The sequence below is a fragment of the Chelonoidis abingdonii genome, chromosome 23 (assembly GCF_003597395.2).
Source record: "Chelonoidis abingdonii isolate Lonesome George chromosome 23, CheloAbing_2.0, whole genome shotgun sequence".
Classification (NCBI taxonomy): Eukaryota; Metazoa; Chordata; order Testudines; family Testudinidae; genus Chelonoidis; species Chelonoidis abingdonii.
This window is the reverse complement of record NC_133791.1, coordinates 22,155,565-22,176,214: the sequence shown is the minus strand read 5'-3', so window position 1 is coordinate 22,176,214 and position 20,650 is coordinate 22,155,565. Positions and strand designations below refer to the sequence as shown.

The 20,650-nt window shown below is 55.5% G+C and overlaps 1 protein-coding gene and 1 long non-coding RNA gene across 2 annotated transcripts in view; one reads left to right on the top strand and one right to left on the bottom strand.

The window, feature by feature from the left end:
• The window catches only part of TRIM62 (tripartite motif containing 62), a 36,670-nt gene extending 26,836 nt beyond the window's left edge, over positions 1-9,834 (top strand). The window contains 4 exon segments of the mRNA XM_032794725.1: positions 4,520-4,776; positions 5,840-5,955; positions 9,188-9,694; positions 9,697-9,834. Of these exon segments, the coding sequence (XP_032650616.1) occupies positions 4,520-4,776; positions 5,840-5,955; positions 9,188-9,694; positions 9,697-9,737 (921 nt within the window). The 3' untranslated portion in view covers positions 9,738-9,834.
• LOC142045874 (uncharacterized) overlaps positions 1-20,650 on the bottom strand; it is a 230,983-nt gene that overhangs the window by 16,154 nt on the left and 194,179 nt on the right. The window lies entirely within an intron of this gene.

Here is a 20,650-nt window from a genome sequence, read left to right as displayed (position 1 = left end):
TTCACACAATGCACAGTCAACCTGTGGAACTCCTTGCCAGAGGATGTTGTGAAGGCCAAGCCTATAACAGGGTTCAAAAAAGGACCTGTCCTCCATGAACTTATCTAGTTCATCAGTGGCTATTAGCCAGGATGAGCAGGGTTGGTGTCCTTAGCCTCTGTTTGCTAGAAACTGGGAACGGGCAGAGGGATGGATCTTTTGATGATTCCCTGTTCTTTTCATTCCCTCTGGGGCACCTGGTATTGGCCACTGTTGGAAGACAGGATACTAGGCTAGATGGACCTTTGATCTGACCCAGTCTGGCCATTCTGTTCTTAAAGTGATTTTATGACAGAGTCCCACAGGGCACTCTCTTAAGTAAACTAGGGAATTGTGGCCTAGATGAGATTACTATGAGGTGGATGCGCAGCTGGTTGAAAGAACATACTCAAAGAGTAGTTATCAAGGGTTTGCTATTAAACTAGGGGGAGGGGCACAGATAGTGGGCTCTTGCAAGGGTCATTCGTTAGTCTGGTGTTATGCAACATTTTCATTAAAGAATTGGATAATGGAGCAGAGAGTATGCTTATAAAATTTGCAGATGACACCAAGCTGTTGAGCCTGGCCTTGCACCATCCCGGAAGCAGCTGGTGCCATGCCCCTGGGGGGCGGGCGGGGGCGGCAGAGGGCACCATGCTGCCCTCACCTGCAGGCACCGCCCCCCACAGCTCCCATTGGCCGGGAATGGGGAACCTGCCCATACAATATTTGTATGCTGTCTTATTGTAGCCTTGTTGGTCCCAAGTTGCAAGCACTTTGGAGGACAGGATTAGAATTCAAAATGACCTTGACAAAGTGGTGAGTTGGTCTGAAATCAACAAGATGAAATTTAATAAAGATAAGTGGAAAGTACTGCATGTAGGAAAGAAAAATCAAATGTACAACTACAAAATGGGGAATAATTGGCAAGGTGGTTGTACTGCTGGAAAGGATTTGGGGGTTGGAGTGGATCACAAATTGAATGTGAGTCAACAGTGTGATGCTGTTGTGAAAAGGCTGATATCATTGTGGGGTGTGTTTACAGGAGTGTCGCATGTAAGACAGGGGAGGTAATTGTTCCGTTCCACTCCACTCAGCACTGGTGAGGCATCAGCTGGAGAACGGTGTCCAGTTCTGGGCACTGCACTTCAGGAAAGACGTGGAGAAATTGGAGGGAGTCCAGAGGAGAGCAACGAAAATGAGAAATGGTTTAGAAAACCTGACCTGTGAGGCAAAGTTAAAAAAAGAACTGAGGTCGTTGAGTCTTGAGGAAAGACGATGGAGGGGGGGACCTGATAAGTCACCAAATCTGTTAAGGGCTGTTCTAAAGAGGATGGGGTTCAATGTCCACCCCAAGTAGGACAAAAAGTGATGATCTTAATCTGCAGCAAGGGAGGTTCAGGTTGGATGTTAGGAGAAACTTTCTTAGTGTAATGGTTGTTAAACACTGGAACAGGCTTCCAAGGGGAGTTGTAAAATCCCCATCACTGGAGGTTTTTAAGAGCAGGTTGGATAAACCCATGTCAGGGATGGTCTGGGTTTACTTGGTCCCGACTCAGCATAGGTTGCTGGACTAGATGACTTCTCAAGGTCCCTTCCAGCCAGACATTTCTATGATTCTCACGCTTTTTCTGGCTCAAATAATATTAAATTATTCAATTAAACTGGAACAACTTTAGCAGGAGAAATTGAGGAAGACTAGCCCTTAGCCCTCATTAAAAGGTGGCAGATCCCTGTTCAGATCCCTTCTCCCTGAGGGGGGACATGACCTAAACATCTCCCACAGCCTGAGTGAGTACCTGAACCACTGGGCTAAAGCCTGTAGGGTGGGCCTCTCTTTTTTTTTCCTCTCCTCCATCTGTTTTGGGTGAGCTGGGCAGCCCCTGAACATGCCTGCCAGACTGAGCCCTGCCTGGGAGTTAGAGGAATGACTATCTTACCCCAGTTTGTGGATCACATTCTAGGGCACCTGGCTCTCCCTGTTCACCGTATAGGGAGCCTAAGCAGCAGATTCAGCCTTCCTTACTTCCTCTAAATGAAAGCTGAGTGTCTCAGTCACATGATTCCAGGAGCAGGGGCTATAAGAAAACCTGCACATATCACCGGACTTGCAATAAAATTACAAGAGTTGGCCATGCTGAAAAAGCCATTTGTTTTCATCGAAATTAAGAATAAAACAAAACCTTATTCCTAGTCAGAACTATGTTTCCTAAAAGCCCTTTTCTATTACATTGAAATGTTGGGCCTGAATTAACAGGGACAGTCTCAACTTAAAAAACATGCTCTGCCTGAAAATGTTGTGCCCACTGTGCTCACAAGTCACACGTTCGGCCCATCCCGTCTCAAAACTCTCCTTTGCCGACATGCTTCCAAGAGCTTGGCAGGGGTTAGGCAATTAGGACCACAGCCCAGAGTGCTGGCCAGTATTGTCTTAGCCATCTGTTGTCTCTTGTGTCAGACTTGGACTGTGAGCAGGGCCGTCCTTACCCATACGCAAACTACACAGCTGTGTGCTGCTCCAGCAGCCAGTCTGATCCCCAGGCCACCCTGTTCCACTCCTTCCCCAAAGCCCCTGCTCCTGCTCCACCCCACCCCACCCCTCCCCCTGAGCTACATGGGGGGGGGGGGGGAAGACTGCAGAAGGGGCAGGGCCGGCTCTAGGCACCAGCCATCCAAGCAGGTGCTTGGGGTGGCACATGGGGGACGGGAGGCAGGCCGAGGCTGCTCTCAGGAGTGGGGAGTGGAGTGTGGTGAAGGGAAGTAAGCTGAGATTTAATGGCGGAGAAGGGGCGGTTAAATATTCTTACCGTTCTTTCCACAGGCAAGCAACTGAGGGGGAGGAGGAAGGTCAGTGGTGCTGGGTGCTGTAGGGAGGAGAGACCGAGTCAACTGTGGGGCAAGGTGAGGTGCCGGGGGCTGCAGTCCGGGCTCTGTCACTGACCCCAGTTGACCAGCTCCCCGGCTGTAATACTGACCGGCCTCGCAGGGTGCAGTGGCAGTGCCTGGTAGAGCCAGAGAGCAGGGCTGGCTGCTATAGTGAGGGAGTAATGGCCAGAGCAGCGAGGTGTGTGGGGAGCCCAGGGAACACAGGTCTGGAGAAGGGGGTCTCAGCAAACCTGTAGAGATGATTCATAGATTCCACGGCCAGGGGATCAATGTGAGAGTCGAGTCTGAGCTCCTGGGCAGTTCCTGGAGCAGAGCTGTGAGAAACCAGCCAGGCTGCAGTGCACTTCTCTAATTCAGAATGATAGAGATGAGCCCTGAAAGCAGAGTGGAAGGGCTGCATCTGTGGAGAAGGGGCACGGGCAGAGCTGGCTGTGGGGAGCTCAGGGCCGGGCGGGCTGTGGGTGAGGAATAGGGGGCACTGGCAGAGCTGGGTGTGGGGAGCTCAGGGCCGGGCGGGCTGTGGGTGAGGAATGGGGGGCACGGGCAGAGCTGGCTGTGGGGAGCTCAGGGCCGGGCGGGCTGTGGGTGAGGAATAGGGGGCACTGGCAGAGCTGGGTGTGGGGAGCTCAGGGCCGGGCGGGCTGTGGGTGAGGAATGGGGGGCACGGGCAGAGCTGGCTGTGGGGAGCTCAGGGCCGGGCGGGCTGTGGGTGAGGAATAGGGGGCACTGGCAGAGCTGGGTGTGGGGAGCTCAGGGCCGGGCGGGCTGTGGGTGAGGAATGGGGGGCACGGGCAGAGCTGGCTGTGGGGAGCTCAGGGCCGGGCGGGCTGTGGGTGAGGAATAGGGGGCACTGGCAGAGCTGGGTGTGGGGAGCTCAGGGCCGGGCGGGCTGTGGGTGAGGAATGGGGGGCACGGGCAGAGCTGGCTGTGGGGAGCTCAGGGCCGGGCGGGCTGTGGGTGAGGAATAGGGGGCACTGGCAGAGCTGGGTGTGGGGAGCTCAGGGCCGGGCGGGCTGTGGGTGAGGAATGGGGGGCACGGGCAGAGCTGGGTGTGGGGAGCTCAGGGCCGGGCGGGCTGTGGGTGAGGAATGGGGGGCACTGGCAGAGCAGGGTGTGGGGAGCTCAGGGCCGGGCAGGCTGTGGGTGAGGAATGGGGGGCACCGGCAGAGCTGGGTGTGGGAAGCTGGGTTGTGGGTCGAGCCGGGGGCACCGGCAGAGCTGGGTGTGGGGAGCCCAGAGTTGGGCAGGCTGTGGGTGAGGAATGGGGGGCACCGGCAGAGCTGGGTATGGGAAGCTGGGTTGTGGGTCGAGCCAGGGGCACCGGCAGAGCTGGGCGTGGGGAGCCCAGAGCCGGGCAGGCTGTGGGTGAGGAATGGGGGGCACCGGCAGAGCTGGGTGTGGGGAGCTCAGGGCAGGGCGGGCTGTGGGTGAGGAATGGGGGGCAATGGCACAGCTGGGTGTGGGGAGCTGGGTTGTGGGTCGAGGCGGGGCACTGGCAGAGCCGAGGGGAAAACTAGCCTTGTTGGGAGTCCTGTCGCTAACCAGTCTACGGGTGGAGCTGTCGGGGAAATAATGAGGATGGTGTGTGACTCCTCTGCTTGTCTGTCCTGTGCAGTCCTCTGCTAAGAGCCTGCGGGCCACCATCGGGGAGGCCTTTGAGCGGCTGCACCGGCTCCTGCGTGAGCGCCAGAAGACCATGCTGGAGGAGCTGGAGGCTGACACCGCCAGGACTCTGACTGACATCGAGCAGAAGATCCAGCGCTACAGCCAGCAGCTGCGCAAAGTGCAGGAGGGCAGCCAGATCCTGCAGGAGCGGCTGGCTGAGGTGGACAGGCACGCCTTCCTGGCAGGCATCGCCTCGCTCTCGGAGAGGTACGGGGGGGGGCGTCGCCTGGCTATCGGAGGGGTACAGTGGGGATGGCGTCACTTGGCTCTTGGAGGGGTACAGGGGGGCATTACTTGGCTCTCGGAGGGATATGGGGGGTGTTGACTGGCTCTCGGAGGGGTACAGGGGGGCATTACTTGGCTCTCGGAGGGGTACGGGGGGGCATTACCTGGCTCTCTGAGGGGTACAATGGGGATGGCGTCACTTGGCTCTTGGAGGGGTACAGGGGGGCATTACTTGGGTCTCGGAGGGGTACGGGGGGCGTCGCCTGGGTCTCGGAGGGGTATTGGGGGGCATTACTTGGCTCTTGGAGGGGTACTGGGGGGGCATTACTTGGCTCTCAGAGGGATATGGGGGGGCATCGCCTGGCTCTCGGAGGGGTACAGGGGGCATCGCCTGGCTCTCGGAGGGGTATTGGGGGGCATTACTTGGCTCTCGGAGGGGTACTGGGGGGGCATTACTTGGCTCTCGGAGGGATATGGGGGGGCATTACTTGGCTCTCGGAGGGGTATGGGGGGTGTTGACTGGCTCTCGGAGAGATGCATGTGGTCTTTGCAGCCCAACACTGCCTCAGTCCATCTCCCTGGACAATGGCTCTTCCCTCTTCTGCCACCCAGCCTGGCCTGGCCCGGCCCAGTGCAGGGCAAAACCCTTCCTGTTCTTGCTCCCTCCCATCCACTCCAAGTCCCTGTCCATCCTGAAGGCCTGCTTAGCCCCACGCCCACGGAAGGGTTTAGCAGGTGAGGACAGGACCTTCCTAGTCCAGAGCATCTCCCCATAGCCACTCTGGCGCCAATGGGGCTGCGCTCAGCGCTCCCATGGTGCATGCACCCCAGGGCCCACATGGCTGTGACCTGAGAAGCAGTGCCCTACTCCCTGAGCCCTGCTGCCCAGCAGGAGAGGCATGGGCAGAGGTCCTGCCTCTAGCCCAGGCCTTCACTCAATTTACCCTGTACCCTTGTAACCTCTCCCCTTCCTCCCCAGCAAAGCCCACATTGCAGTAGGGGAACTGCTGGGGCTCCGTGCTAACCAGCTTGACTCTCCAACCAGGCTCAAGGGAAAGATCCATGAAACGAACCTCACCTATGAAGACTTTCCTACCTCCAAATACATGGGTCCCCTGCAGTACACGATCTGGAAATCGCTCTTCCAGGACATCCATCCGGGTAAGGTTCCCCAGCCCAGGCAGAGCGGCCTGCGCCCTCTAACGTATTATAGGCCTTCCCTGGCATAATGTGGCAGTCGGGGCCTCTGGCATGATTATCAGAAGTGCTGAGCACCCACAAATCTACTGGCCTGTGTGCGGCGACGCTCAGCATCCCTGCAAATCCTGCCGTGCGTGGAGAGTCGCCTTAGCTAGGTAGATACAGCCTATTGGGCCCAGCCTTTGTCTGCAGTTTAATCCCTCCCAGCACAGACGGCCACGGCGGCCTCCTCAGGGCATTGTGGTCTGACACCGGCAGGAATACCCGATTCTGAGCTGGGAGTCGCAGGGCTGCAGGACTCGGCACACGTGCTGAGGGCGAGTAGCAGCAGGGTGTATGTGCACCAGTGCCTGGGATCCAGCGCCTGGCATGTCTGTGATGCGCCTCTGTCAAAGGGGCCCCGGTTGCGTGGTTTGATGTTTCTCCTGTTCTTGGCCTCTGCAGGAGTGCTGGGGGCTTCCCCTTTAGAGATCTGCAAGGGGCAGACCTGTGAGGGGACACAACTCTTTGCCTCCAGGTCACTGGTTCAACCCCCCCTGGCCAGTAGTTGCATGTGGCTGCTCCGTGACCCATGCAAAATCTGAATGGGCAGAAGGCTGAGCCCCAAGGCAGCAAAGCGCCCATTGATGGCAGTGGGGGTGAGAGTGCCTTGGGGAAAACACCCTGTGTCTGGGGGCCCTGAGATCCTGCGGGGACGGGGACCACAGCCTACGCACCAGTCTCTGGTGATGCAATCCGCCCCTTGCAAAGCAGCCAAGCCCTGAGTGAGCCACGGGACTGACTTCCCCTCTCACTCCCTCTACCGGCCAGGTTCAAAGGCATTCGTGGGGAATCAGTGCTGGCCATATAGACCCCCAGCTCCTAGGGAAGCTCCTGAGAGCTCTCCACTCACACCCACTCCCCTGGGGGTCATGGGACCTCGGCTCCTCCAGGCCCAGCTCGGAATCTGCTGCACCAGGGCTTAGCTCACAGCAAGGGGTCCATCGCTTGGTCAAACAGGGGAACAGCCTCCCCCACATGGGACCTTCCTGCCAGGCACATGGCCTCATTAAAGGAAAGCAGCAGCTGTAGGTGTGATGACATGGGGTCCCTTGCTGAGGTCTCCTGCTCCACTCCCTTTCTCCCCCTGCCCCTTTCAGTCTGTTCCCCTTTGCTCTTCCCTCCCTCCCCTCCACTACTGCTGCTCCCCCAGCCAGGACCATGTGGGTCCTAGTAGGCAGCCCAGACACCAGCTCCTGTTCCTGGGAGAAGGGAACACTCATCAGAGGCTGAGCAAGGCCCTCCCTGCAGGGCTTCGGTAACAGGAGCATGGGGGCCTGCAGTGCAAGGATACAGCCGCAGCTGGAGCTGGCCTGGAGACCAGCGGGGGGAGGCAGGGCCCTGGGGGCAGGCTGCGGGGGGGGAGGGGGTTAATCCAAGGAGGTGGGGGTTAATTCCATTTCTAGCTAGGTTTCTTGCCACTGAGCTCGATGTTTATTCATTAGCCGATCTGTCCCCTGGGACATGGAGCTGTTCTGCTGAGACACAGACCTGCACGAGAGCTTGCCCCAGGCCTGCTGGCCTTTCTGCTCTAGCTTATTCAGGCCTCACCCTCTGTCCCTCCTGGGCATAAGGTCTGTCGAGTGCAATTGCACTTGGCTGGATGTGGCTAAACCTGCTCTGTGCCAGCTCTGCCATTGTTCTCTGCACACTGCTCAGCAGCAGCCTCCATGGGGACTAGCTCCTTTGGTGGGTGGCAAAGAGCCAGGTTCCAAGTGGTGCCCATCCATTCTGATTGTGGGTTTCCCTTTTAGACCAAGTTTCTCCCCTGCCCCTCCCCATCCACAAAATAAGTCAGATTGGTCTCAGAATTGGTAGGTCAGACCCGGGGGCCACAGTCAACTTTGTCTTGAACAAAGGCTTCCTGAATTCCGACTGAAGCATCCCACACCGTTCCAAAGCACGTGGGAGGGGGTGGAATTTACCACTCTGCAGCAAAACCAAGAGAGAGGAGATGGATGAAATCACCCTGTCCAGCTCCTCTCGCTGGGCTCGAGTGTCTGGCACCAGCCTTTCGCTAATGAATGTGAAGTTACCAATGGTGTTAATTGATCTCTCTAGGCAGCATCAGCTCTGCCGAGCCCAGCATGGGGCATCACTAAGCACTGGGGACCTGAGCTTCCATGGGGGAGGCTGTGGGCCTTTCCCCACAGGAACCCCCTCACTGGGGGGGGCTGGGCAATGGTGGGAAAAGAGAACTGCTTGTCCAAAGCTTGTCAGGGAGCCAGAGTCTCTATGGATCCTGGGGCCCCAGGAAGGCACCCCATGCATGTGCCAACCATGCCAGCCTGGAGCTGGTCTTGGACCCCTGCCCCATGCTTCCGAGCAGCGTGGGGCTCCTCTACCAAACCCCAGGAGGTCTGTTAGATGGAGCCGGCAGGGAGCTCCAGTGCTTCCCTCCAGCCACCCCACCTTCTGCAGCACCTCTGAGCTGCTCTCCAGTGCCCTACTCCCCCTTGCAGCAAGATTCCTGCCCCTGCGGGCCTCCTGGCTCCACTCTCCCCTATTTCCCCTGTATCCATAGACCCACCCTCATCAAAGATTCCTTGATGCCGGCAGGTGCTGTCACCCTCTGTAGCTCGCTGGGGGGATCCCACTACAGACACCAAGGAAGCTGCTGCTTGTGCTGGGGCATCACACATTGAGGCTACATCTGCACTGGCGCTGGGATGTAATTTCCAGACGTACCCGCACTAGATGTGATCGAGCTAGCACGCTGCAAAGAATGCTGCAGCCACAGCTGCACAGGCGGGGGAGGGTTAGCCACCCTGCATCTGCACCTAGGGTCTCAGGGAGGTTGTACATGGGGCAGCTGGCCCCTGGTGCCGCCATGGCTACCTGTCTATTTTTAGTGTGCTCACTCAGTCAGAGCTAGCCTGGGGACATCTTGCGCTGGGAGCCCAGCAGAGCCATGCCCTGCGACACACCTGGGTGGTGTGTGTGTTATCCCACCCCAGATCCGCTCACCCAGGCTGCCCAGCCACCTGACTGACCCCATCACATGTGCCCTCTGGTGTCCCTGTGAATCATTGCTCAGTGCTGTTTGTGTAAGGTGCTTGCAGGCCCCAATCAGGTGCTTTGCCTGTAATTGACTCACCGTGTGGAGGTGTGGCTAGGTTCTGAGCCCCGTCTTGTCCCTCCTTTGCTTTCCCAGTGCCAGCAGCCCTCACGCTGGACCCTGTCACAGCTCACCAGCGCCTCATCCTCTCGGATGACTGCACCATCGTGGCTTATGGCAACTTACACCCACAGCCGCTGCAGGATTCACCCAAGCGCTTTGACGTGGAGGTGTCGGTGCTGGGGTCAGAGGCCTTCGGCAGTGGTGTGCACTACTGGGAGGTCATCGTCTCGGAGAAGACTCAGTGGATGATCGGGCTGGCGCATGAGGCTGTCACCCGCAAGGGGAGCATTCAGATCCAGCCCAGCCGCGGCTTTTACTGCATCGTCATGCATGATGGCAACCAGTACAGCGCCTGCACCGAGCCCTGGACCCGGCTCAACGTTAAGAGCAAGCTGGAGAAAGTAGGTGTCTTCTTGGACTATGACAAAGGGCTCCTGATCTTCTACAACGCTGATGACATGTCGTGGTTGTACACCTTCCGGGAGAAGTTCCCCGGCAAGCTCTGCTCGTACTTTAGCCCTGGCCAGAGCCATGCCAATGGAAGAACGTGCAGCCACTCCGCATAAACACCGTCCGGATCTAGGAGGGAGCAGGGAAGGGAGCCTGAAGCCGTACAACCTCCTCCTGGCGCAGGCTAGTCAAGAGTCCCTGCTGAGACAGTTCCCACCTACCCCTTCCTGCAGCGCTGTGCCATTCCTAGCTCTGACCTCCTGGCAGTATCCGCGTGTGGGAAGGTGCAGGGCTGGGGCAGGGGGATTGTGAGGATGGAGGGAGGCCGTGGAACTGTTGGTATTTCAGTGTGCGAGGATGCAGCATTCCTGCCTCCCAGTCGGTGTCAGTTTCCAGACTAACCCAAGGATCCAGGCTGTGTGTGGACATACAGCTGGCTATCCCTGGCATGATCCCGGCATCGCTATGGCCACTCTGCCAGGATGGATGCAGACTGGACCCTGTGCTCTGGAGCTTCCTGCTGGCATGGAGCAGAGATCAGGGCACCTTGCAGCGCTGTTGCTGAACTGCTGTGTGGGATCTCAGCTCACTTCTGAGCTCCCAGCTGGGTTTGCTCCTGAGGACAGAGCGTGAACCATCCTCCACAGGGCTAGTGCCCTGGCAGCATCTGCTTTTAGTATGGGTTACACTGGCATTCAGGGGCCCAAGGGTCATTAATGATTTGGAGGACAGCGTGGACTGCACCCTCAGCAAGTTTGCAGATGACACTAAACTGGAAGGAGTGGTAGATAACGCTGGAGGGTAGGGATAGGATACTGAGGGACCTGGACAAATTAGAGGATTGGGCCAAAAGAAACCTGATGAGGTTCAACAAGGACAAGTGCAGAGTCCTGCACTTAGGATGGAAGAATCCCATGCACTGCTACAGACTAGGAACTGAATGGCTAGGCAGCAGTTCTGCAGAAAAGGACCTAGGGGTTACAGTGGATGAGAAGCTGGTATTAGTTGACAATGTGCCCTTGTTGCCAAGAAGGCTAACAGCATTTTGGGCTGTATAAGTAGGGGCATTGCCAGCAGATTGAGGGACGTGATCATTCCCGTCTATTCGGCATTGGTGAGGCCTCATCTGTTTCCAGTTTTGGGCCCCACACTACAAGAAGGATGTGGAAAAATTGGAAAGAGTCCAGCGGAGGGCAACAAAAATGATTAGGGGGCTGGAGCACATGACTTATGAGGAGAGGCTGAGGGAACTGGGATTGTTTAGTCTGCAGAAGAGAAGAATGAGGGTGGATTTGATAGCAGCCTTCAACTACCTGATGACAGAACAAAGAGTAATGGTCTCAAGTTGCAGTGTGGGGCAGAAGGTGCTGGGCCCGTGCTCAGCTCAGGGCGGCTGTCATACAGGTACTGTGAGCGATGTGCTCACACACTACCCTGGGCAATGGTGTTTTGCCAGGCTCTGCTAGCAGTACAGAGGCAGCCAGAAGGCGGCAGTGTTGGCAAGTACCCCTGCCGTGGGTGGGGCCAGGATCGCCTGAGGAGCATTCAGCTCGACAGGGTTTCTGCGCGGAGCTGCCGTCAGTTCTAGCACTTTCACAGTGTCCTCCAAAGGCCCGTAACAGGAAGCATGATGGGCTGGGCTCCTCATTAACGAGCTGAGCACCCAAGCAGGGGGCAGAAGCTGGAGCACGTGACCCAGGTGGCCAACAGAAACAGCGACTAGTCAGCGCGATCAGCTCCTGCATGGCCCGGGAGCCGAGTGGGACTGGAAACACTCCAATGCATATAATGGGGACCTTGGCTGGGAATCTGGGTTGAGTCAGCTAACAAAAGGTTGAGGCCCAGACTTTCCTAACAGGGGCTTCTGGTTTGGGGGGCCCCTTGGGCCTATCAACAGGCACTGAGCCAACACCACCAGCGCCCACCAACACTAGCTAGAGCCTCAAAGAACAGGCCAAAAGGGGCTCACAGCAGGCACCCAAAAGCAGCTGCCAGGACTGAAGACGTAGTCGTCACATTGCAGTGAGTGGTAGTACCTAGTACAGCTGGCGCTAAGCCCGTACTGGCCCAGGAACCAGAGCAGCAGGGAGGCTAGCCGGGATATGTCCTGCCACCGGGAGGCATGGAGCCTGCACGTTTGCCTTGGGGCTGTGGCAAGGGGTTGAAGGACAGAGATCTGGACAGAAGTCAAAGCCAGGCCCTGTCTGTGGAGATCCTCGCAGGGCATTGGGGAGTTCCGCACAATGGTGGGGAGCAGGTACAAAGCTGAACATTGAGGTAATTCTCTTGAGGCTGCCTGGGGACAATCTGATGCTGGCCTGTCACCCTTACTCCTGACTCAGGAGTGTGTTTATGACAGGCCCTTGGGACAACCCTGAGACAGTGAAATAGACCCAAGGAGGCAGGTGGGGTCCTGCACACCAGGGCTTTGAGACGGGCAGGAGGCTGATAAGACCTTCCACTCTAGTCACTGATCTCAAAGCACCTGACAACAGCAAGAGCATCACAATCTGCAGTTACAGCTGGGGAAGCTCAGACACAGAGAGGGGAAGGCACTTGGCCAGGGTCTCAGGCAGCTCTGGGACTGATATCAACAGCCGATTCCTGGTTCTGGGCCTTCCACCTACCCCAACCCCAGGCTGGGCTGGGCTAGGTGCCCCAAGGGAGAAGTCCATAGCTGGCAGTGGAGGTCATCAAACCCGGACCCTTCCCTTGGGGGTCTTGGACTTGATGTGGCGCCTCTGTGGGCAACAGCACCACGGTAGTGTCTGACTGGTAACCAGGAGGCCCATGGGCAATGGGTGCAGAGACGATGTGGAAACATGATGGGCAGAGTGGCAGCCCCGCACACTTGCGGCTCCAGCCCAAGGCAGCTGGTGTGTGGTGAATTTCACAGGGCAACAGACCTGCATATTGCAGGTTTTTTGAGCACCAAGGAGCCGGTGTCTGCAGGCGTTTGAAGAGACAAACGGGGTGCTCCTCACTGGCGTTTCTTGGTTCTGGGGACTCCAGGCTGATCATGTTGCTTTGTAAACGAATGAACTTGGGACATGTCAGGGGCTCTGGTCTGAGCAAGGGGGAGCGGCCAGCTGTACTCACTCTCTGTAAAATGGACAGCAGCCTGGTACCTCGGTGTCCTGGGCACACCTGCTCTGTGCATTGAGGCAGGGCTGCCCAGAGGGGGAGCAAGTGGGGCAATTTGCCCCGGGCCCCGCAGGGGTCCCCATGAGAATATAGTATTCTGTAATATTGCAACTTTTTTTTATTGGAAGGGGCCCCCGAAATTGCTTTGCCCCAGGCTCCCTGAATCCTCTGGGCGGCTCTGCATTGAGGGGAGAAGGGTGTGGACAAGGATTGCTCTGGTTGTATGAAGAACCCGTCCTCCCTTTCCTAGGATCCAGCTGGGACACAGGAGCCAGAGGACACTAGCTGTTGTGACTGGACTCAGGCCCTGCTGCCCTCGCACCCCATGAGCTGGATCACATGCAGTGTCGTCTGCTTCTTGCCCCTTCTGGGGCCATGTCATGTCAGCCACCAGGCTCCCTGGAGACTTTCTGTTCAGCGAGTGGCCAGTGCTCACCTGGTGACAGACAGGAAAATGATGCTCCCCCATTTCACAGTTTCCCCTGGAGGTAGCTGATGAGCAACACTTCATCCTACCAGGAGAGCAGAAAGCCCAACTCCAAGGCACCAGCTGACCATCCTGGCTACGGACTCCCCCATTTCCCGGAGAGCTACTCCCCCCTCTGAGTACACTGCACACAGCCTGGTGGAGGTAGGGGAGCAAAACCCAATGTCACTGGTGACACACAGTGTCTGCTCCATCCTGGCCCAGTTCTTGCTGGGAAAACGGGTCCAGCTTGAAGACCAGGCTGAGGAAACTGTTTGGAGGGAGTCGCTGAAACTCAGCCGCATCCCAGTTTGGGGCCGAATCCTGAAAGCGCCTTCTGTTTGTAGGGAGTCCTAACGGGTGTAGCCCCATAAGGTGACTCATCTGAGCAGGTTCAGCCCTGTGGCAAGGAAGCTGCTGCTGACATCACTGAGAAATCCCGTGGTATGGACAGGAGCTGCAGGGAGAGCGCTGGTGTGTTGGGGGACAGCGTCCTTCTGTAGCCTGGCAGGATGGAGTGTCGCAGGGTAGTGCACCCACAGGCTACGATCCTGCAAGGCAAGCTCACTTCCACTTTCTGCCTTCGTGCTCTGCCAGCGCTGTAGTTTTTCCTTTTTTGGAAGCTGGTGGATTCTGTATTTATTCCTAATTCTGTGGCATGTGGTCTCCGACTGCTGCAATAAAGGCAATTTTTTTAAAAAAAGGAATGGAAACCTCTTTCTGCAATACAGCCACCCCCAGGGCTCCTGCCTTCCCCCCGCCTGCCCCCCCGGCCCAGCCTCTGTCTCCATGCAGACACCCTGGCGGATTACATGCAGACACAGACAGCACAAGGACAGCAACGCAGCTGGCAGCCAGACCTGCAGGCAGCCTGCCCTTTGCAGGTATTGTTCTGCCTTCCATTCAGGGATCTCCCATTGGTTCATAACATGCCTGCAGCGCCCCCACGAGGGAGGAGACATTATACACCGTTCTGGGGCCCGATTCTGTTCTCGCTGGTGCAATTCTTTTGACCTGAGTCAAGTGACCGCTCATGGAGAACTATATATGAGAGTAGATCAGGTCCTTAATCTATGTGCTCCAGGAATCAGGCCCTACCACGAGATCTCAGCACCACAAGCCTGACTCAGTGGAGTCACACACACTGGATTTTACACCATTGTAGCCATGGGTCCTGACCCTCCTCTCAGTTACAAAATATTACTGTTGGCAACTGTAATGGTCCTCACTTGGGGAGCGTGGCCTAGTGGTCATGGCTGCAACTCCTGACAGTCAAGGGGACTGTGGAAGGGGAGCCCAGGCCCTCCCACTCCACTGATCTCTGACCCAGGGTCCTTTGGGCTACTGGCAGTCTGGCCACCCTGGGTCTCTTCCTCTCATCCACCACCCTGGGGTCAGCTTAGGCCAAGGCTTTCCTCTGTTGGGGAAATCCAAACCAAAATGAGTCAGAGGAGGTCACCCATATCCACTGGATACTCCTCTCTCTGGGGTGGGTCCTCCCTTCCCTCAGGGAAGGCCCCTCTGGGCAGTGATGTCAGAGCTTTTATGCTTTCCTGTGCTCTGCTCTGCTGGAGCTGCAGGCTGCAGATCTGCTCACCTCCAGCTCTGCCGCCCAAATGAGCTAATTCCTTGTCTTTTAATTCCTCCAGCAGATGGAGCATTTGCTGCAGATGTGGTGGGCTGGGGTGGCTGAGCCCAAAATAATCCCTTAACCCCTTATTTCCCAGTGTGGGGTTTGTACACCCCATCACAGCAACGAAGAGTCAGCCAGCCCTTAGGGACAGCCAGACAACCCAAGCTGCATAGGTAAACTGAGGCAATGATGGCCATATTTGTGCCAAGACAGTGACTTGCCCAGGGTCTCAGAGCTAATCAGTGACAGGGGCTCCAGTTCCCTCTCTGCTGCTGTTTCACTAAGACAATTCCATCTCTGTTAGAGGAGAGTGGAAAGAGAAGCTGGATGGAGTCTCCTGGGTATTCTGCATCGTTGGCCTGGCTCCTCCAGCCCTCCAGGATTACAGACAATGCAGGAGTACCTAAGTGCTCCCCCCCGCCCCCATCTCTGCTGACAAAATGAGCTCTCTTACCAACTACTCTTCCTCATGGGCAAGCTGCAGCGAGCCAGCTCTGTACCATGCACCAGGACTTTCTTCAGATAGAGCCTTGGCAGTGCCATCTGCATTTAACAAAGTCATTTGTCAGCTCAGCGCTGTCACGCCCTGGGTCTGCATTCAGAGGCACCAATTGAATTGCAAAGCTGCTGTCAGTGCTGACTCTCAAGCCAGCTCCTGAGGGAGCAGACCCACCTTATGCACTTGCAAACAAGCAAGGGAGAAAATAGATCCTGGGAAAATAAGGAACAAAGGATTTTCACAGACCAAGTGGAACCACAAATACAGATTCTGCCCTCAGTTACCAACTGGTGCAAAGCCAAAGGGACTCCACAGTAAACAGTTTCAGCTAAAGTTTTCATTTGGGGGTTTAAAAATGTACGTTTGTTGCTTTACAAAAGCCAACATTTTTTGGAAAACTAAAACCCAAATTTTTTTTTACTGAACAAACCTTTTTTGGGGGTGGGTTTTGTTTCATTAAGTTTTGACACACAAAAATTAAAGTATCAGAGGGGTAGCCGTGTTAGTCTGGATCTGTAAAAACAGCCAAGAGTCCTGTGGCACCTTATAGACTAGAGAGGTATAGGAGCATGAGCTTTCGTGGGTGAATACCCACTTGGTCTGCATCCAAAGCTCATGCTCCAAAACGTCTGTTAGTCTATAAGGTGCCACAGGATTCTATGCTGCTTTAACAAAAATTAAAAGAAACAGACAAAAGAAATTTTCTGCAAAAGATAATTGGGGATTTTTGACTGGCTCTGAGGGCAGAATCAGGCCCCGAGACCCCAGCCTACGACCAGGGCCGCACTAGAAACTGGTGCCAGCATAGCAGTGTTGGCTATGGGTAGCAGTGGGCAGGGAACTGTTTTCCTGTGAAGCAAAAACAAGCGTGTCAAAAAAAATAAGGTCCCATTTCCCGCTGGGCTGAGGCAGGGCCCTTTCCCCATTTCATGCAAATCTAGCCTAGAAGAGTGCAGCTGGCGGGTTCAGCACGCAGCGGGGATGTGGGAAGCCCACGTTTACACACACTCCATTAATTAGTATTTTTTTACAACATATTCCTGTCCAGTTCTCCTAAGGGTGTGATTTTAATTTTAACAACATTTCTGTACTGGCTAAGGCCCTGCATTAGCACAGGTGCGCTGGCAGAGACGGGCTTTTGCTGGGGCAGCTTAGTTTGCTGGGGGAACCGCTAGCAGAGTTGCTAGCACAGCGCTCTGCGTCTCCGCTAGGAGAATTTGCAGCACTTCTCTGCTGGCAAAGAGTCTCTAGGTACAAGCTGGACTCGTCTGAAATAAACCCACGGAGATCCTAATTCATACTCCTCTAATTAGCCACCTTGAAGAGAGACCTTCTGGTCTTACAGGGAGTCGGTGTTGGCGGTGCCTTGTGGCTGCTGCCAGTGCTGGACAGAGCAGTGCTGTCAGTCCCGAGAGCCAACAGCCCAAACACTTTGCGGCAACACTAATGCACAAGTATGGGCCTGATTCTGGTCTCATTGGGTGTAAATCAGGCACATTTCCAGGGATGGCTCTCCCCCCTCATTCCCTGCTCTCATCCTCAAGCAGGTCCCTGTGGTCAGTGCTTCTGTGCCTGCCAGGCTTATGGTATCAGGGCAGGTTCAGGCGCTGGGCTGATGGTTTATCCCCACTGCCAACTCCACCCACATTGAGGAAGGCTGGGCACCTGCCTGGTAGCGCTTCGAGGAAGAGGGCTGCACCCACAATTCACTCCCTGGGGGGAGGGGAAAAGAGAGCATGATCCAGGGCCACCCAGAGGATACAGGGGCCCTGGGGTCTTCGGTGGCAGGAGGCCCTCGCTTCGGCATTAATTTGGTGGCGGGGGGTTCTTCCACTCCGGGACCCGCTGCTGAAGTGCCCCGAAGACCCGCGGCAGGGGCCCCCCGCCGCTGAATTACCGCTGAAGACCTGGCACTTCGGCGGCAGGTCCCGCTTCGGTGGTAATTTGCCGGCAGGGGGTCCTTCTGCCCCGGAAAACTCTCATGGGGGCCCCTGTGGGGCCTGGGGCAAATTGCCCCACTTGCCACCCCCCTCTGGGCGGCCCAGGCTTCCAGCAGCTCAGCTATTATGGTGGCAATGGGGGCTGAGGCAGCCTGCAGAGAAGAAAAGAGACCAAGGTTCCTGGACCGTGAGACCCTCTGCCCCTGAAGTCTCTCCAGTCCGGGCTGTCTCTCACCAGGCCTTGCTCGTGACCAGCAACAGACCCCCTCCAGGTCCTGTGATCACGCAGCACAATAGCATGTGAAGACCTCGCACCCAGCTCTGTTGAATGAATGTTCCCAGAGCCACTCATGAATCGAATCACACAGAAAAAGGCCCCAGCCCCCAGCACTGTACCTCAGGCATATACTGTCTTGCACTGCTCAAGATGGGCAGAACAAATTCATTAATTGGTTCACCACTTCAGCAGTGGAAAGTGGACATACATCAGCCTTTGCAAAACCTGAGCAGATTTACCACACACTTCATACAAACTCACAGTTAAATAAATGTATTGACTATAAAAGATAGATTTTAAGTGATAGGCAAAAAGTCAGAGTTAGTCACCAAAAGAAATAAAATATAAGCACACAGTCTAACCTCTCAACCCTATTAGACTGGGCAACATCTAGGCTAAGCAGTTTTCCTCATCCCACTGGATATTGCAGTTCCTAGTACACAGATTTCACTCTAAAACCTGGCCAGGACCCTCAGAGTCTTCAGTCTTCTTCTGAGTGTCTTTGTTGCTTGCAGCATAGGTGGGGGCAGGAGAAAGGCCCAGCATGTGACCACTGTGTCTGTTTTATACCCTCAGTCCAGGTGCTTGGAAAACACAAATCCAGGCATGTTTGGGGGCATTGCTGAGTCTCCAATGCAGGTTGAGGAATTCCCCTGGTGGGGCCTCATGCAGGTGAGTCATTGCATTGTAGCTCCCTTGTTGGACAATGGCTGGTGATGGGTTGTCTGACACTCTGCCCGGGCATTGGTTACTTTCCTCGCTGTTGTCTCCGGGGAGCTAGTATCTTGCAGCATGTTTCAGTGACAAACCATCAGGAAGTTTAGATTGAGATTAGATGAAGGTTTCTAACCATTAGAGGAGTGAAGTTCTGGAACAGCCTTCCAAGGGGAGCAGTGGTGGCAAAAGACATACCTGGCTTCAAGACTAAGCTTAAGTTTATGGAGGGGATGGTATGATGGGATAGCCTAATTTTGGCAATTAATTGATTTTTGACTATTAGCAGTAAATATGCCCAATGGCCTGTTATGGGATGTTAGATGGGGTAGAATCTAAGTTACTGCAGAGAATTCTTTCCTGGATGTCTGGCTGGTGAGTCTTGCCCACATGCTCAGGGTTTAGCTGATCACCATATTTGGGGTCGGGAAGATTGGCAGAAGCCCGGGGCGGGTTTCACCTTCCTCTGCAGTGTGGGACACGGGTCATTTGCTAGAAGCTTTTCTGCATTTTGAAGTCTTTAAACCACGATTTGAGGACTTCAGTGGCTCAGACACAGGTTTGATACAGAAGTGAGCAGTTGAGATTCTGTGGCCTGCGTTGTGCAGGAGGTCAGACTAGATGGTCATAATGGTCCCTTCTGACCTTAAAGTCTATGATTCTATGTAACCCAAGTCTCATAACTCCATATGCATTAATGATATACATATATGGATAGAGAACTGACTTTCAGCAGATCATAACCTTTCCCCTGATACGTATAAAGCATGCCTGGTAAGGTAAGATCACGATTATATAAAAATGAGGAATATGGGGGTTCCAGGATGCTCCCCCAAGGTATAAAGTGTCACAGGAGTGTGTGGAGATAGTCAGACTGTGCCCCGTGTGTCCAGGGAAGGCAGCTTGCAGAGCAGGTTGCTCATGCCATCAAAGGGGAGTCACAGAACCTGAGCCAGGCTTCCCCAAACCCCATCCTCTAGGACATGGCCCAAAGCACAGATCACACCTGCAGCAGGGAACAACCCAGCCAGGGCCCCAACTGTGGACCCACACGCAGGTTTGCAAACAGCTCTGAGGACACCAACCCATGTGGGTAGTTGGGGGAGCCCGGCATGGATGTCCCAGATGCAAGGACCATAATAACAATGATTCCAGTAAAAGAGTCTGTTAAATGGTGCTTGGATAAATGGTGGGTGTAGCAAAACCCAGGGCAAATCCAGCAATTCTTAGCAGCAATTTGCCATGGGAGGCATCACCACAGTGAGGAGGACTTTGGGGGGTCCTGCCATGGCTTTGAACTGAGCTTTGGGATGTGGGGTGCAGTTCCTGGTGGGCAGGGGTTGGCATTCCCAGCATGGAGGCTGAATTCCAGCTCCTCCAGGAATGGTTCCACTTCCTCCAGCTCAGCTTTGAAGCACGGTGGCATGGGTAGCAGTGGAAAGCTTGCTCTGCCCGGTCTGAACCTGAATCATAGAATATCAGGGCTGGAAGGGACCTCAGGAGGTATCTAGTCCAACCCCCTGCTCAAAGCAGGACCAATTCCCAACTAAACCATCCCAGCCAGGGCTTTGTCAAGCCTGACCTTAAAAACCTCTAAGGAAGGAGATCCCACCACCTCCCTAGGTAACCCATTCCAGTGATTCACCACACTCTGAGTGAAAAAAACTTTCCCTAATATCCAACCTAAACCAGGACCAATCCCCAGACACATTTTTGCCCCAGATCCCTCAATGCCCCCCTCAAGGATTGAACTCACAACCCTGGGTTTAGCAAGCCAATGCTCAAACCACTGAGCTGTCCTTCCCTATCTCCTGCCCCCCAATCTGCTCTGCTTTCAGTCTCCTGGGCTAATGCCAAGATGTTCAGTGAGGCCCAGCACCTGGCCCTGCCAGGAGTCTGTCCAGTGCGGATGGTATTCCCTGCCCCAAAGTGTCATGCGCAGGTAAGGGCTGGCACCTGGCCCTCGGGACACAGAACCATTTTCTTCAAGTGCCTCACCATGAGCCAACCTCCAGTGGCCTAGCTGGATTCTGCTCTGTCCAAGTCCATACAACTCTTTCTCATCAGGCCTGCAGCTGCCAGCCGCCTCCCCAACTCCCTTACCCCAGCTGAGCTCTGGGGTGCAGAGAGCAGACTCTCCCTGAGGCAATGGAGTGGAATATGGCCACAGCTAGAGGAACCCTCCGTCTGGCTGCCTCGGTGCTCAGAGGTGCTGAGGCCGCTGGGTGGGGTTTGGCGTTAGCTGCAGGAGGGCTGGGGTTTGTTGCAGCAGCTGCTCAGCGAAAGCGACCGGTCGCTTCCTGCTGTGATGGCTCATGTGCTGGGCACAGTTTCACAGGTCTCTTTTTACTCAGCCAGCTGGCTAGCCCCAGA